Genomic DNA, 18,868 nt, shown 5'->3' with positions numbered 1-18,868 from the left:
GGGGTGATGTGCTGCCAGGGCTTGGTGTGGGTTAACACCCTGGCAGCTGAGTTCTGGACGTACTGCAATCTGTCTAGGGCTTTGTTGGGCAGCCCAGACAGGACACCATTGCAGTAGTCCAGACGGGAGGTGACAAATGAATGAATGAGAGTTTCGGTGACTGAGTCGGTAAGTGACGGCCGGAGTCTTGAGATGTTACGGAGATGAAAGAAGGCAGATTTAGTGATGCTCTGGATGTGGAAACTGAGTGAGAGTGTGGAGTCCAAAATGACACCCAGGTTCCGCACTTTGGGCGATGGGGAGGTGGGACAGCCATCAATGACCAAGGTGAGGTCTCCAACCTTCCTGAGCAGCGGTGCTGGGGCCACCACCATGAGCTCGGTTTTGTGGGTGTTGAGTTTCAGAAGGTTGTTGGTCATCCAGGTTTTGATATCAAGGAGACAGTTGATAGTTGATAGTTGACAGTTGCGCTAAGTTGTATTTGTGGGAGTTGTGAGGAGGGCGTAGTGCTGACATACAGTTGGGTGTCGTCTGCGTAACAGTGGAAACTTTAGGCCACACCTGTCACTTGTCATGGACTCCATTAGAACACAGGAGTAAGGCAGATCGAAGTTCATCTTCTAGAAATAAGATTGACCTAAACACTAAACCAGAAGTTAAGTGGATTAACTATATATAATTTCCATGTGTTTAAAATTAGCCTAGTCAAAGCTCAGACCTCAGTGACTTTTAAGTTTAGTTGCAGGGTAAAGAGGTTCAGCAAAGTATTAATTCATCAAGGCTGAGTACAAAATAAATAACAAATCTTTTTCCTTTTAAATTGTAGTACTGAACTAATTTGTGCATAAAATCCTCCTTTTAAGTTTGATATTTTTGAAAAATATTGTGACTGCAGGTGGTTAATTTAGCCATTAAATCAACACCAACCACTGTTTAATCAAACTATTAATCACTTTATTTCTTTATGAAAGCTTCCTTTCATTTGTCACCGTTCTACTTTGTTAGGATGGAAAAACATTTTGTTTTGTGTGTGTGTCTTTAGAACAACATTTTTTACTGGGAGCATGAACTGGCATCAGCATTTCCATCAGAAATAACAAAAGTACAATCTAGAAGCTAAAGAGATATTTTTTCTAGGCTCTCTATCTTTTGCAAAAATAATAACAGGAATCAATAGTAAGATGTTTTTTTTCATATTGTCCTTAACATAAAGTATTCAATATTAACAAATTAAAAGTTTAAGAAAGTGTTGTGGGGAAAACAATTATTAAACTATGCAATCCAGTTAAATAAAGGACATAGATGGTAATTCCCTCAGTCTGCATTTTATTATCCTGATTTGCAAAGAGAGAACAAGGCAATCAAAGCAGCTTAATGGTTCCATGTTCTCACCTGTTCTGGTTAGACAAAAGCTCCTCTCACTAACTTGAACCCTGCAGAAAAGCTGTGAAGGATGTCAGGGCACAGTTTATCAAAACAATTACAGACAATTGGAGAAAACAGTAAAATGTTATGAAAAAAAACCCTGAGAAAAGAATCTAGCTTGTTATGAGAACAATTATTTATATCACACTCCCTAGTAGGATAAACAACTCCTCTCCCTTAGACACCATGAGGCTTTGCAGCTCTGAGGCCTGAATGAATGAGTGAAATGAGTAAATGTAAAATCAGCACTCATGAATCTATATATGTAAAAAGGAATTAAGTCTTGGCTTGCGATCACGTGCCGCAATCACTTCCTTTTAATTAAGTGGTGGTCAGGCCAACTAAAAATGGCTGCCGATGTGCAAAGAAAATGCGACTCTTCTTACAAACATTTTTGTGCTTTAGATTCTAATTCTTGAAATTGATACATCGATGTGTCAAAATGTGCGATGGAATAGATCCTTATGTGTTATCCAAGAATGATTTGACTTACGATTTGGCAAAATACCCGCCAGTTAATTTCCCCGATATCTCAAAATATCTAGTGTTACTAGCAAGCTTTTCCAATGCTAAACAAATGAAAGCTTGGAAAAGCATGGATGCCTACAAGTTTTTCATCTGTGGATGGGTTAAAGAAGTCGGAGTTAAAGTCCTGAAAGGCAAATCTTACATCATAAAGAGTCGTCTAAGTAACGATAATTATATGAACTTGTATTTACAATGTGTGTCTGTCAACAAAACATGCTCAAACAAATTGTTTCTGCTGTTATTTTCAGGTCAAACATTCATCTAAAATGCCAAATTATGCCTGATTACCCCAAGGCTTAAAATCGGGCTGTTTTTGCAGGTTCTAGCAACAGCAACCACCATCTTGGACCAGTAAATAAACAGCAAACAAAACAACAAACTTGTCTTTTAAAATAGTTTAAATGCATTTTAAACCACTGCTCATGACACTGAAAGGCTCTTTATATGTACATTGTTGTCGAAGTGAATTACTAATCTTTAAAAAAGTGATCTTTACAAACTTGCATTTTTTGACTCAGCTCCCTTCGAAGTCAACAAAATGTTAGCAAGCCATTTTCCCCTGCATATTTTCGTAAAATCCTTGCAAGGCCCCTTTTTAATATCTTCAAGTAAACCAGTAAACCTTTTTAATATCTTTAAGTCAAGTCAAGTCAGCTCACGAGGAACCCGAAAGTATCCTTTATCGGTCTCGTGATTCGATATGTTAGAACAACCTAAAAAAAACACATGCAAAAAAGCATATTGGACGCTCGTTAAACACATAACTCTAGTCGACAACTTGCTCTGCAAACCATCACTTCATCAGACGCATAAATAATGAGGCGGACGTAACCTCAATTGCAAATAAAGAATTGCCAATTGTTTTTTTTCCCACCAGAAAGTCTAAATGAAGCTGAAATTGTTAATAATTGCTTCTGATAAATTCAGCAAAATAAGATAACCTTTCTAAATTGTTACACCTTTTATTATTAAATGTGGGAATAATTTGCTGTATACCTTCTAAGGTTACTTTAGTTTGACATGTGGCGAATAAATATATATTGTCTAGACAGTTTTTATTCTTGTTTCTGCATTCAGGCTGAGCCTCTCATCCTTGACCTGCGTGACCTCTTCACGCTGATTTATGACATTAAACAGCGGGAGGAGATGGAGAAGAAGGCCCAGAAGGACAAACACTGTGAGCAAGCAGTCTACCAGGTAAGACTTTAAACCAAAGCTGGATTCTTTTTTTCATGCTGTGGCTCAGCTTGTACACAGCAGATATTTTATTTCAAGTTTCCTTTTGCTTTGAGCTTCCCTATACTATCTATTGATGTACTGAGAAGGTACATAGCTGTGTATTGGTTATTTATTCTGCACGTGCACGGTTTTTATATTGTTTATTGTTTATCTTTTAACTCTTCACTGTTACGGTATTCTTATACAATTTTCTAAGGTCCACATTGTGTGACCATTTTTCTAAATCTTTTTGCTGCTTCAAACACCAGAATTTCCCCATTGTGGAACAATTAAGTGATTTTCTATTCTATTCTATTCTATTTTATTATTATTCTACATAAAATCAAGTGATTTTGACCCATTTTTCATTTCGATTAGAAAAGTGCTGATGTCTGTGTTGTACTTAAATATTTCTTTAATTGAAGCAACTCACTACTGGTGTGTCGTAATGCTTGGCTACTAGTAAAAAACTGGGATGACTGTTTTGTTTTCTTTCGGCTTCCTTTCCTAATTTATTTTTTCTTATGAAACTGAAAACCAAAATGTGTCATCTGCCCTCTTCCACAAACGCAGACCATCTTAGAGGACGAAGTGGATGATCCAGTTTACCAGGTAGGTCACTGGGCTTTATAAGCAGAAACAAATCAGCTTGTACTGTTTATCTAGATTCACTGCTTTTAGAATTTTAATTCTGGGATTTAAAAAAAGCAACCTTCTTATGAAAATAATTTAATAAATTGCTTCTTTCTCCAGCCACTGATCTGCTTGAATTAATATTTCATAATATTGCACCATTCAGTAATACACAGTAGACCATCCTAGTGAACAGTTTTGTTCAACCATTCAACTCCCATTTTGCCAGTGCAGTGTTGTAAAACCATATTTTCCCAGTGAATCTGTGTCAGTGTTCGGATTTCCTCCAAAGACATGTCCTCACTTCCCCCAACTGGATGTTATCCCACCCCTACTTTTTTGCCCTGCATTTATTCGGCTCAACATGACTTTTTTTTTTTTTTTTTACTCTGTGTTTGCTCACACTGAATACAGACAACACTAACTCTTACTCTGAATGCTATGTTCAGTGGTACGTCCAGTTGCCCCCAGAACATCTCTGGTTTTTAGTCTGATGTGTTTTTTTACATGATACCATTCCATTTGTAGCTTTGAGTTTTTGTTGGTGCTGGTTGACAAAACGCCTGATTGTGGACAGAGACTTTGACATTTTGGGATATATATTAGTTTAATGGCTTTCTTAGGAGGATTAAATCCATTCCAGTGAGTGCATAGGCAATTTGGAGCTGGCTGAATGGTGCATTTAATTATTGCTCAGAAGCTGGAATTTTCAGCATCTGTTTTGTGAAGCTTTAATAAATAGCAATAAGGGGAATGTAATTCGATGAACAGTGTGTCAACCTTTTACTTTTAAAATAGATTAGAAGCATGGTACTGAAGCATGCCAGGGCCGGATTCCAGGCTCAGAGGCCTTAACCGTGCTCTTGATTAGAACAGGTTCAAAAAGGACCAGTTTGATTATTCCTTTTGGACTCTGCTGCCACTGATGAGCAGGTCCCTTGGATCACTAATTTTACATGGAAGGCAAAAATGTTTCTCACTATCCCCTATTTGGAAATACATTTATTCTTGCATTAAATATACATATTTAAACTAATATAATATAATAATACATAATAATAATATATATATACATACTCTCAGGCACTGTTAATCGTCTCTATTGACAAATCATTTTACATTAAAGGTCCTATATTATGTTTAAGCCCTTCAAAGTCAAATAATGGCATTTAATATTATAGAAATATTGCCTTTGGTCTTTATTTTTTATTATTTTTTTGTTCTTTTTGTGGTGCTATTGTTCCAACCTGGAAGAAAGACACTTACCTTCACTGCAACATTGCCTTTACCCTTTCCTTTTTTCTAGAGCACCTGCAGTATTTTTTAGGAAGGATTACCGAAGGCTGATCTAAGTCACATTTTCTTAGACATCATCTAAGAAAAGACATCTTAGATTTAGACACTGTCTTTAAAAAAAGAGGGATTGCTGTAACTGTGCAGATTAGCTGCTAAAAGAGACAAACCTTTTAAACTTTGAGCTGAAATAATCCCACTACGGGCAAGTTGTTTCCTCAGCATGTAGGGCAAGGTCAGAGTAGGTGTTTCTTAGAGGAAGAAACGGATAAATTTTCTGTGTAATACATTGATGGACACGTGTGTTCCAGGATTCAGAGAAGAATTTACTGGGATTACTCAGACATGCATAAAACAAGTGACCACTTTGTGCATGATTTTTATTAAGAAATAGCATCCTAATATGGTCAAATTACACAGTTAAAACATTGATTTTGCATGATACAGCCCCTTTAAATGCAGCATATAGTATTTTATTCTGTCAGGTAGTTTAGGTGCGATTGCAGTGTTTTAATGTAAGGAAGACAGTTTTATCTTGTATTCTCCTAGCATTGGTACTTAAAGCTAGCCTGAAGAGAAACTGAAATCATACTGCTTTTTCAGCCTATAGCTGAACCAGAGTTAAGTTAATGATGATATAATGAAGTAGAGCCTAATTGTTCAGTTCCAAGTTGTGGAATGGTCTTAAATGGTCTGGAGAGGATAGCAAGGCTGCTCTGTCACATTTTTTTGTTGCATTATGTGTTTTGCTAATGGCAGTTATCAGCTGTATGTAACGCCATTCCTCGATGAAAATTCCACCTTCTGAATATGTTGCATCTTTTGGTCATCAACCTTTTAGTAAAAGCTTAACTGTCCTCACAGCTTTGTTAATGCACTACCAACCAGTTATGTTTTGAATCGTTACCCATATCTCCCAAAATGTCAAATTAATTTATTCAATTTCATTTCATTTTTTTGTGGATTTAAAGTGATGAGGTTTTGAAAGACAAAAAAAACTGAAGCTATTTTTTTATACTAAATGTGGAGTTTCACTTTGCTGAGGCTTCAGCTTAGACCTCCACATTGCCTTGAACGATTGCCTGACTTGTTATACTTGTGCTCTTTCCTCTTCCCACCTCACTCTTTTTTTTCTTTTTTCCTCCCTCTTTCCCATGCCCCATTTTTTGCACCCTTCTTTTTCCTGATCTCATTTCACTCTCCATTCAACACCATCCTGGCTCCCTCGTGCTTTCACTTATTCTGTTCATGTCTCCTGACCTCTATCTCTCTGTTTTATGTGCCATCTTCTCTTGCTCTCTCTATGTCCTCCCCTCTCATTATTTTCTGCATCTCTATGCTTTGACCACTGATTCTGTTCTATAGTATATAGTGTTTGAGGCTGGACACGAACCCCTCCGTGGCCCCCAGTCAGAGGAGAGCGTTTATCAGGTACAAAGACAAGTTTTGCCCCACTTTTTTCTCCCTCTTCATACCTTGTAATAAAAAGATAGCAGTTAATATTATTCAGGTGTTACCTGCAGTTTACTGACTGATTTTTATGGTAGGACTTTATTGAGTTTTAGTAACAACATAAAAGGATTAAAAAAAAGTAGGTTTGCAAAACATTTAAGAAGTGGAAGCCTTAAATTGCACTCGCATTGTTGAAATGTTGATTTAAAATTGAAATTAATTAAATTTCCTCAAAACAATTTGCCCTTTAAAAGATTTAAAGACTTATTTTTCCTTTTTTGTTATTTAGGATCATCTTAAAAATTTACGATCTGACAACAGTAACCTGAGCAAATATAATATTTAAATTTTTAATTAATTCATTAAGATGCAAAATCTATCCAAACCAACCATTATACTGACTAATACCAGACGGGTAATTAAAAAATGACTTAAATGGAACCTCTCTGCCGACAGGAAGCACGTTAAAAGCAAATTCAGTGGCATTTATCAATCAAAAGAATAAAAAATAAACCTACATTGCGTGGACTCACACTTCAGTCAAATCAAAATTCTTCTGCAGCTTTAGCTCCCTCTACTGCAAACCCCAACATTCCTATTCTTTTCTGGATGCTATTCGAGTCTCATCCCTTGTGCCATTCAATTTTTTTTTTTTTTAGCTTTTCCACACTGTATAGTGTACCTCCACTGGGTGCAGCTGACTAACTCGGCTCCCTTGTTTCTTATTGTTAACATTGTCTATTTTAATCAGATTAGTTTTATTTGTCACTCAGCCTGGAGCAGCACTCCAGTAGGGTGAAATTGAGTTCTAGAACAACATTTTTGTACAAAAAAGACAGAAGCAACCATTGCTACCATCAAACGCGAGGCCTTTTTATTAGTTACGTTTTGTTCTTTAGTCATTATGGTGGTTGAAAACAAGTTTAAATGACTAATATCACCCCTTCTGTCTCATTCTTCACTCTGCATGAATTACTCATGCCAAATATCATAACACTGGCCACTCTGTCTTATTACGATATATATGCACAAAAGTTATTTGTTTACTAAACAAAAAAGATAAAAATAAGGTGTATAACACAGAAATAAAATATAATAACTGATCTAATCATTTAATTAAAAAAACTTAGTATATATATATATATATATATATATATATATAGTACGTGACTAGGGCTCCTTTATAGAAGAGCACCTAAAGTAGCAAAGACCTTCTTAGCCTCATCTAAGGTCAGTATTATGATCAAACCTGAAGAGGCAGGGCTAAAATGGCAGCCATGGGAGAGTTCAGAGGGTTTAATGCCCTACTGACCTGCTATTTAGAAGGACAATGATCAACATCACAACACCAAGTCCAGCATAGCAACTGCTCAATAAAAAAAATGTCTGACAGTTTCTCAAAGTCAGGATTCACGCTTTATAGAGATATTTTCAAAGGACCTTAAATGCAGTTCCAGTTCCTCCACAGAGACGTAAAACAATCTTTGCCAAGTTTTACATATAATCATACACTTAATATCAGTTTTTGCTGCACAAACAGTTATTAAGTTCAGAGTACAACTACTTCCTCATAAAGGGCCGGTTGGTTTGGATACCTTATCTTAATAAATAAAATTATTATTTCAAAAGTACAGTTGTATTTACTCAGGTTATCTTTGTCTGATAATAAAATTTGTTAACAAAATATTTAATTGACAAAAAGGCAAGAAATGACACTGTATATTGAATTACAGTGTTTTGAGGGTAGCTTAATTCATCCATAGTCTATATACTAAGGTCTTTTTGTACATCCAACACCCTGACCTTTTGATTTTGGACCATTTGAAGGACCACATAGAACCCCAGGGACCCGTGGTTACGTTTTAATCCCACCCTCTCCCCTCCTGGTCCCCGATCTTCTTCTTCCTCCTCCTCTTTCTGCCTCTCTAAGGATGAAAGTTGCAGAAAGAGAGAGAGAGAGATTAATCACTTGCCATGCCATTTGATCTCAGAGTGAAACAAGATCAATAGACTTGGGGGGGAAACATAACTGAAAGTTAACCAGTTGAGGGAGCGGTTGAAGAGGCGAGCAGCAGGGTTAAGAGCAGCAGATAGCTTGGATAGCTGTGGGAAAAAAAGGCATTGAGGAAAAATGCCCGAGCTGATGCATTTTCATATCATCAAATAAGACAGCGTACTTTTGTTGAATAACAATAGGGTTCCTTAATACACACTGAACCTCCTTCAAGCTTTGTTTGCCATCAGTATCGATTTAAACAGAATTGATCCAGCAGCTCCACTGTAGAATTTGCATAATCCTGCACTGCTAAAAGATAAGAGTGCGACTAAAACATTAGCCTGGATGGAAATTGATTGAGTAAACCTTTTGCTGTTTTAATAGACATGTTTTCAGCTTTTGCAAAACCTATGTGTTTAAATTCTTGGCTAGCAAAGGAAAAGTGAAAGGTGTTGATCTGTGCCTTCCATACCAATCGACATCCGATCTAATGCAGGTCCCAACCAGTCAGCAGAAGGAAGGGATCTATGATGTTCCTAAGCGCCATTTCATGACTGTAGGTGTTTTCATTTTGCATTATTTACTTATTTTGTTTTTATTTTCTTACTTTGTCGCTTACAAACCTCTCTTTAAGCCCCTCTTGAAGGGAGTTCCTTGAGCCATACCTGACAGATTTAAATTATGCTCAAAGATTTGCTCAAATTGAATAATAGTTGAAGTACAGTAGCTTACAGAAAAACTCACATCCTCCTTTTAACTACATCAGATGTTGTCTCTACAGCCAATGCATTGACTTGGATTTAAAGGAGTGGACCAACACAAAGTACTGCACAATGGCAACATTACCACAAAAGATTTGTCTGGTTTGTACATTAATATCAGTAGAAATCCACCTATTCTGTGAAAGCCTGTAGAAAGCATTCATGAAGACAAAACAACACAGCAGACAGGTCAGATACTATCCTACGATGAAGTTTATTGCAGGCTAATGTTGTAAAATCTTTGAGTTGTTACATCCAACTCAATTCTGCATAATTTATCATCTAAAAATTAGGAAAATATGACATAAGCTGGGCAAAGAAAGCATTTTAAAGACAAGTAGCCATTAGAATCTACACAACTCCGGAGGAGCTGCAGAGCTCCACAGCTCTGGTGGGATAAGATGTTAATAGATCTCTTATTTCATCTGTGCAGCCTCTCAACTTGGTCTTTAAAGAATCATTAAAAAGAAAGATGAATTGTTGAAACAAGGTATCATGTAGAAGACATAGCAAGAAGACGGTGCTCTGGTGATATTAAACCAAAATGTAACCTTCTGGCCAACATGCAAAATGCTGTGTTAGTAGAAAATGACCTGACCACACATCATCTTCACATGCTGTTTGGATTATTTTCTTCACCAGGCACCAGTAAGCTGGTCAGACCTGATATTAAAGTCATTGGAGCTACAAATAAGACAATACTGAAAGAAATGCTGTAGGAGGCTACAGAAAATCATTAGCCTCTTAGCAAGAAAATGCCTCCAAATATTAAGCAAAAGGTTAGAATAGAACTCTGACTTAAACTATGATACAAGCTGCTTTCCTAAACATATATGTTATAGAATGGCTGGTTTTAACATTGTAATTTCAACTCAGAGTTTCTAAAATAACAGGGTGTGTAAAGACCTTTTGATATGTCCCTCTGACCTATCAATAGGCTGCAGGTAATGCATTTATCTTGGAGTTTCTTTTTAGTTTTCATGCTATTTTTAATGTTTAAAGCTTTTCTTTACAATAAAAACATGTTTTTATTTTATCATTTAAGATTTAGGAAATATTATGAATCTCTAGTTATCTTTTTTTCCAATTTGGTGAGTTGGTTTTATAGCTGTAGAGAGTTTTTAGTACAGCAAAACCAGGGGGCATAAATGCTCCGACAGACTGGCAACCTGTCCAGGTTGTAACCCACCTGTCACGCATAGACTGTTAGGCACCGTCCCCAACGCAACCCCAACGGATGGATGGATGGATGGATGGATGGATGGATGGATGGATGGATGGATGGATGGATGGATGGATGGATGGATGGNGGATGGATGGATGGATGGATGGATGGATGGATGGATGGATGGATGGATGGATGGATGGATGGATGGATGGATGGATGGATGGAGCAAAAATGAGTCAGTACACTCTAAAGTTTGCTAACCCCTAGTTTGATCAAATCCTAGCTAGATGCCATGTAGTCAAAGTGTTGACATCTGTGGCCAGTCTTGAAAACTGATTTCTCTCTGTCTAGTTTTAATGACTATGAAGTAATATTGTCGAAGATTGTGCATAAAGTGCCATTTACTGTAGTAGTACTTTGTGTTGGCCCATCACATAAAAGGCAAAATGAGGTGTGTGACTGGATCATGACACCTGAACAAGTTACAGGGAGGCACTGCATTAATGCAGGGCATGGACTCAAAAAAGAAACTCAAGCCACAGAAGAACAAGATTCTGTGTTTGTTCTTTGTGTGATGATAATCAATGATAATCAGGCAGAGGGTGAAGCAGAATCTTGAAGACTTAAAGCCAACAAGTTGGTCGACCATAGTCGCCTGTAATTACACAGAACATTAGATGGGCCAGCTTTGTGTACAAAATCCAATCTTGTGCTGAATTAGATGCGTATCATAACCAGATGGTTGAGATGAAAAAAAAAATCTGTTTGCTGGTCCCATCGGACTGAAACGCCGAGCCTGTTATGCTCCGTAGATAACGTAATGGCTGTTTGTCTTCCTCAGAGGGGGAAAATGAGAGGTTTGTAGGTGGCTGAAGTGTTGAGTTGAGTTGCATGTTGTGCTGTTTCATTTAAAATCAAGGCCAAGAAATGCCCATAAAAAACTCCCCTATTTTAAAAGTAAATTGAAGCATTTAAGGTTTCTGCCCTGCTTTTATCAAACTGAAACTGGGTTCATTGCGAAATATCCACCATTCAGTGACAGTGCTGTCTCATAATCATGTATTCAAACCCATTTTACCCCACATTCACCAAAAATATATACATAAATAAAAAAGTCATTTGTGTGTTTGCAGCCCAGTATATCAGACAGATAAACTGTCTCAGCCCAGTTGCTATCGCACCTAAACAGCCCATGCCAGTTTAGGCAGCAGTGCTTCCATATCTCTAAGTGTTACTGCTTGTCTGTTCATTCAGTTGGAGCTTTTTGAGAGCCTGGAGCTCCTCTGATGTGTGTCAGCTCCCTCGGGGGAAAGTCCCCTGTGTACAATGTTTGCTCTTTTTTTTCCTCCAAATTCTGACTCATTCTGTGGCCCTCGATGGTATCAGCGTGCCGTGCAAACTGTGTTACCACCTTTATGTCCGAGCCTTATGGAGCAGGACATAAACACAACGTCAGCAGCAAAACCGACTGCTGTCCTTCCTCCTTCTCTTTTCTTTTTTTATTTTGTAACATTACTGTTTTTCTGTGAGTTTAGTTATAGCATGCAATTCTGTGTGTTTTGTGAGAATTCCCCGTGCTTTTTCACGTATTCACTGTCTGCTTAAGCATGGCTCCAACCATTCCATGCGGTTCTGTTTTGTTTGGGGTGTTATTTCCATTTCATGTTTACAATTTTTACTTGAAGGGCTGGAAAAATGTTTTTGCTCTCTGACAGATTTTCTTTCTGGTTTTGCTTTTTTTTCATATAAATGATCAGAAAATCCTTATATCTAAAAAGATCATCTGAGCAAATACAGATGTCACATGCCAATTATGAAGGGGAAACAGCTATCCTAGGCTATCCTTGGTTAGAGGCCACTAATGACATCAATCTTTTACACTAGTGTAAAGGATGTGAAATTCTACATTATCTGGTGTGGATTTAAATCCAAAGTTTGATTAGGGCTCTCAGAATCATTCTATTAAGATATTGCAAGTCCACTTGAGCTTAAAGTAAATTGGCTGGACTTGTTCCTTGAATATTTATAGCATAAAGCAGACTTTGTGGTTCTATTAGTTTCAGCAAGTCATCCATGTCCTGAAATGGTAAAACAGTCCGACTGTCCTGCTACTTCCACAGTGTTTAACTGTTGGGATGATGTTTATTTTAGGTTATTTCTTTTTTATCTAAAATGCATTACAGCAGATTTCTGGAGATTTTCTAGCCTCGTGAGACCATCCTGATCTCGCGAGCTTTCAAGGTTTCACTCGCAGATCAGTCTGGAGACTCTCCATTTAAGAAAATATGGAGCCGTTCATCAAACGAACGTCCAATCAGCATTGGCTTTGAGGCGGGTTGAGGTGTGACGCAACGAGAAGCGCGACAGTTCAGTCTAAAGAACATGGCAGCTTCAGCCGATGAAACTAGCGTTAGCTTCACTGAAAGAAAAGCAAAACACTGCTCTGGAGGCTTTTCTCAGAGGAAAAGATGTTTTTGCTCTTCTCCCGACTGGTTTCGTCAAGAGTTTGATCTATCAATTGGCTCCTCTTCGTCGTCGCTCTGTTAGTACGTCATATGCTTCGTTGATCTGATTGGTTTATTTGGCCCGTCTATCACCAACATAGGCCAATCAGCTAACCAGTATGATCCCCCTTCTCAAAATTACTTTAACGGAAGGTTTCCAGATGGATATGCGGAGCAAATCCATCTGACGGAGTCAGGTTAGAGATTTTCACCTTCCAGACAATTTCCCCATTTTTCTTTTTAATACCCATAAGTCTTGGATTTAAACAGGAGCTTCTTTGGACAAATTTTTTCACATTTTAGCCCAGTGTTTTTCTTATTACTAAACTGAGATTGCCAAAACTATTTGCTCACCCTCTTTGACTTGAATAGGAACTTAAGCTGCATTCCTTTGGTAACCTATAAGGTTCACTATGATGCTGCTAAACCCTTTTCATGGGCTATAGAGCTATCTTTTGCAATTGGTTAACAAGTGTTTATTTTAGATGTCTTGTGCACCTGTCCTAAAAAATGATCGAAACTGGATCTTGACTGGGATAGATAAATATCCCATATATTTAAATCCAAAACTTGACAGTTACAGTGAGAGTATTGAACACCCTGCTAATTAGCAAGTTCTCCGAATTGAAAATCATGGAAGGTTCTGAAATTGTCATTGTAGGTGCATGTCCACTGTAAGAGACATAATCTAAAAAATAATAAAATATAGAAGTCACAATATATGATTTTTTTTTTAAACTATTTGTTTGTATTATAAAGCTTGAAAAAGGTATTTGAACACCTGTCTATCAGCTAGAATTCTGACCCTCAAAGACCTGTTAGTCTACCTTCAAAATGTCCACCTCCGCTCCATTTATTATCCTAAATTAGATGCACCTGTTTGAGGCCGTTAACTGCATAAAGACACCTGTGCACCCCATACAGAAACCTGACTGATGTAGAGAAGATCTATGTGGAGGAGTGGGCCAAAATCCCTCCTGCAGGGTGTTGGTGCAAAACTACAGGAAACGTTTGACCTCTGGAATTGCAAACAAAGACTACCGTATCAACTAATAACATAGATTTTTTTTTTTCAGATGTTGAAATACTTATTTGTACCTGTATCATACAAATAAATATTTTTTGAAAATTACATAGTGATTTCTGATTTTTTTTTTTAGATTATCTTTCCCATTGGACATGAACCTACAATGACAATTTCAGACATCCTCCATTATTTCTAAGTGGGAGAACTTCCAAAATAGCTGGGTGCTCAAATAGTTATTTTACTTACTGTATGCTTTACACCACTGCATCAGATGCTCTGCATTGAGCTTGCCGATGTATGGCTTGGATGCCGCTGTGTAGCAATTGAAACCCATTCCGTGAAGCTCTCTATACACTCTTCCAGAGCTATTTCAAAAAAGTAAAAAAAACATAAATGAATCCTGGATGACTTGGAATCTTCACCAGCATATTCCAGAGCTAATCGGAAAGTCACTTGAAGTATGGCGTTCTATCAGCCTCTATAGGCATCAGCATCCGCTGTCCTGCTCCATCAGTTTGCATGGCCGAGGTGCTCGTCTCCACTTCTTTATAATATCAATAACATTTGAGGATTGAGTATTTAGGGGGAAAAGAACATGAGGTTGAAATTGATCAAGATCCTGAATGTGACTTACCTTGCAAGCGAGATGAATTGTTGCGAGATTTTTGAATTCATAAACTCACTAAATACATCTTGCCAGAAGCCAACATTATCCTCGATGCAAAAATGTTTCGGACCAATGAAATGCAGGGACATGTATGATGCCAAAGTGTCAATCAGAGGTGGAAGGCTGCAGCAAAACAAACATGGCTGTGCCAGTTTTAGCTGGAATACGTTTTAAAAGAACACATTTGTGCCTTTTGGATGGGAAAGACGTTTATGCGTCGCTCCCGACAGGATTTGGTAACCATTTGATTAATCAGTCAACTCTGCTAATCATGAAACATATCCAGAATGTGATATGTCACAGCTGCTATGGCTTAGGCAATTTGCTAAAAGTTCAACAGGGGAGGCTTGTGCCACTTAAATTAGCCAATCAGCTTGAAGAATTTTACTGAATGTCTCTCTCTTTTGCGTAACACTTTCTACGGGAGCCTTACCAGATTGATACTGTGTACAATTCAAATTGAACTACCTGTATTAATCTGGCTTGTGTCAGGTTGTACAAATTTTTGTTTAAAAAGTTTTGCAAGCTTGATGCTGGATTTTATTCACTTATGGCTAAGGAAGCAGTTATAGCGCATTATTTCAACTGCATGTATCTGGATGGGTGAGCAAATGTTTTGGCAGCATAGTGTAGAAGAACCCTTTACTGGGCTAACTGAAAATCTCTAAGGTTGTTTTTTGACCTCCTGGATGAATCATTGAAGCTCTCTTGGGGTCATTTTGGTTTCCTCCATTTGTGGGTAAAGGCTCTGACTGTGGTTCACAGGAGTGCAACATTTTTAAAAATGATGTCAATATTTTTGTTTCAAGTATTTTTTATCTTTTTTTTTTTTTACTTTTAAGGACCATTTAGACTACTTCATTTTGTCATACAGGTTCTGTATTTTACACTAATTGAACAAGAATCTGGTTTGGATAGGTATTTCCCCACAATAATTAAAATCATTATTTATTTTTTGTTTTTTTTTTAGGTTATTTTCTGTTATGTCTGGTTATTTTTGTCAGATATTAAAATTTGTCTTGATTGATTGAACATTTCAAGTGCAACAAAACAGCAAAACAGAACAAATCTGTCAGGTTGCGAATACTTCTTTCCAGCACTATACAATAAGTAGTGTGAGTAGACCACAGAGGGGGTAGTAGAGTAGGGGGTGTATGTCTGCATATATGGGGAGGTGGTCCCATGGTCTCGGTCTGGTGATTCCCAGGGCTTCTTCCATTATTGGTTGAATTAAACCCACACGTCTGTGTCTATGTATCTCCTCCTGGAGCAAAATCAGCATGATAAAGCGGCCCAGGCTCTCACCGGGACCGCTCATGATTGGCAGACATAAGAATATCTAATCAGAGTCTTTTTTATGGAACCCAATAGCCTTTTACCAACTCAATTATAGTGAAGCATGAAAGATTCATTTTAGATCCATTAACTGATAATGAAATGAGCGGATAGTTGTTTCTCGCCATCCGCAGCACAAAGTGTCTTTATGAATAGATTTTACTTTCCTCACCTAGCCAGCCGTGCAGCCACCGTTCCCCATGCAAAAATAAATCTGTCATGACTCAGTGTTTTCAGGTGCTGATGTATCACCAGACTTTTTTCTCTCCCCCCCCTCCCCCTCCCCCCTTGTTGCACGGTTCAACTCACAGAACATCAACCACTTTGATCTTTTCGGCGACATGTCCACCCCTCCCTCGGTGAGTACTACCAGCAAAACCAATTTATGTTTACTGTGATATCTGACAGTAGAAACCCACAGATCGAGGTTGAAGTGACTTTCAGCTGACTTTGATAGAGGTGACATCTGTGTATGCGTTTCCTCCCAGATGCCCCCGTCACCTGCCAACACGCTGGACCCGAACAGGAGCAGCCGCCAGCAGCAGCACACCCCCGCAGAGCTGTACGCCCCCTTCAGCCCGACCTCTGTGCCATCAGGTAGCCATCCACAGTTCAAATTTCAACTAAAATGCTAATTAGTATCACAGCAAATTCACTTTTTATCGCATAGAACTGTCTCTTCAGCAGGGTTGATTTATTTAATTAAAAGTCAGAAAAAATGACTCATAAGCCCATTTGACATTAAGCATGGAATATAAAGCAAATATCACATTTTTTTAAAGTATTCATATTCTTTTACCTGAAGCATTTTTTTTCTCACAAATACAAATCCCAATCAACTTTATTGACCATTTATTTAGTTAACAAACATATATTAATACAATTCTGTTTGGTGGAAAGAAGCATTCCAAGAAGGTGGTTGGGTTCAGATTAAAATATAAAAAATGTGGCCGCTATAAGTGAAAGAAGAACCAGGTCTGCTGAAAAGGTAGCTCCCGGTCATTTTGGTTCATGTCTATCCCAGTTTTGCTCATGCTAACACTGATACTTCTGGCTGTTTATTGACAAAGTACCATGAATTCAGTCAGACTGCATAGAGAATAATTGCAAGCGGTTCTGTTTTGCAATTAGAGTTGGAACTTCCTGTTAATGGTGAATTTTGTATTTGTACCTGGAGACTAACTTAAATGCCTGAATTACAAATAAAAAAATTGGGGCAAGAGCTACCTGCCGTCTGATTTCATGATAGCTTAAACTCGCATCAACAGTAATTTAACCGTCTGACTTTATCTTTTTTTTTTATGTAGCAGTTCTTTTTTAATCACATAAAAATTGGTCAGCTTTATACCAACTTTTTTCAGTGTTTATACTCAAGCTGTACATATGCATACATAGAATAGTTTGTTTGCCATTGCTATTGTTGGAAAAGTTGCATGAGTGACCATAGAGGTGAAATTGGAAAAATATCACCTCTTTGATTGCATCACACCAACTTTCCAGTTCTGCATTTCGAGGTCAATTAAATGCACCTCTGCTCCAACTGGCTTTCTTTTCTCTGCTGTAGAAAAGTGTCCTACAGTATGATGCTAAGTGGAAGGATTAAGGATTATTTTTAGTTTTTCTCCTAACCTAGTCATCTACACAGAGTTCCTTCTCTCTATCACTGAGACAGTTTTTTCTTGCATTTATGTTATTCAGATTTTGCATCGAACAGATTTCTCTCAAATGTTGGGGATCTTAGTTTATTACCTCCTTAACTCTTTAAACGCTTTAAACATCCCTGCAACTTCATCCCTGATTTCTGTGGTTCCTGTCTGGTCTCTTAATGTTCTGGAACCTCTGAGCCCTTCAGCTACTGAAGTGTTGATTATAAGAATAATGCTGTACTTCCTCTCGCTGTCTTTGTAGTTTTTTTTTTATTGTTTCCCTCCTTTTGTTTTTCTCCTTCAGGTTATATGACCATGGGGCCGGTTCAGGCGGCTCAGTGGGCTCAGCAGTCGTTTCCCACCCAGGCTCAGACTTTGGCATTCCCCATGCAGGGTCCCCTCCAGGTGGCTCAGGTCCTCCCCGGTGGCCAGCCAATCATCCTGAGCCAGGCCAATATTTTCCCTGCCACTCAGCAGCAGTGGGCGGCCATGGCAGCATATATGCCGACCCAGACGGTGGGAGTTGGGGGCCACGCTATACCAGCTGCCATGCTCCAAGGTTTGGTACCCATTACCACAGTGTGCCCCCAAGCCTGCGACCTGTCGGCCCCCTCGTCGGCCATCACAAGCCCCCAGCACATGGCGGACCCTGCCCTACTCATGAGGCAGCTGAGCCTGGGGAAAGATGGACTCAGCGTTGATTCGGACGCAGGCGAAGGCCCATCCACATCAGGAGGGGTGGGACCTGGAGCTGTGGCCGCAGGAGGGAGTAGGTGTGGAACTCCTGCTCCCATGAGTGCGCCTGACACGCTAGCCTGCAGTCAACTGCTGCCACCTCAGGCTACAGCCAACCAGGAGGAAGAAGGTAGCTGTAGTGACCTTGATCTGTCCAGGATGACTTTAAGCCCAGGAACATCCACCTCACCATCAACTGAATCACGTACGTCATTCTGAATAAGCTTTACTCATTTATATACAGGGTGTATGTAAAATGCATTTTTTTTTATGTTTTAAAACATCTTAACTCATCTAAACCTTGATAATGGTTTTAAAACTCAGGAAAACACCTTTATATGGAAGTAGCCTAACATCACAATATTTAATTGAAGTTGTTTTGACTAAACCAATGGTTACATGCCTTATGTACAGAACTGAGTTATCTAGGGAAACAGATCTTTAACTTTTCCAATCTGCATAATCTCTTAAAACTCTCCT

The 18,868-nt window shown here is 38.4% G+C and overlaps 1 protein-coding gene across 1 annotated transcript in view; it reads left to right on the top strand.

Moving 5' to 3' along the window:
• Nucleotides 1-18,868, top strand: part of LOC107083615 (disabled homolog 1-like) — an 80,697-nt gene that overhangs the window by 57,116 nt on the left and 4,713 nt on the right. Inside the window, exons 5-11 of the mRNA XM_015372979.1 lie at nucleotides 2,968-3,150; nucleotides 3,745-3,783; nucleotides 6,463-6,528; nucleotides 9,042-9,101; nucleotides 16,319-16,366; nucleotides 16,496-16,604; nucleotides 17,958-18,593. Coding sequence (XP_015228465.1) covers nucleotides 2,968-3,150; nucleotides 3,745-3,783; nucleotides 6,463-6,528; nucleotides 9,042-9,101; nucleotides 16,319-16,366; nucleotides 16,496-16,604; nucleotides 17,958-18,593 — 1,141 coding nt within the window. The remainder of the gene's footprint in view (nucleotides 1-2,967; nucleotides 3,151-3,744; nucleotides 3,784-6,462; nucleotides 6,529-9,041; nucleotides 9,102-16,318; nucleotides 16,367-16,495; nucleotides 16,605-17,957; nucleotides 18,594-18,868) is intronic.

This window comes from Cyprinodon variegatus, unplaced genomic scaffold (assembly GCF_000732505.1).
Source record: "Cyprinodon variegatus isolate N-32 unplaced genomic scaffold, C_variegatus-1.0 Scaffold79, whole genome shotgun sequence".
In the NCBI taxonomy this organism is placed as follows: Eukaryota; Metazoa; Chordata; class Actinopteri; order Cyprinodontiformes; family Cyprinodontidae; genus Cyprinodon; species Cyprinodon variegatus.
This window is presented reverse-complemented; position numbering and strand designations above follow the sequence as displayed.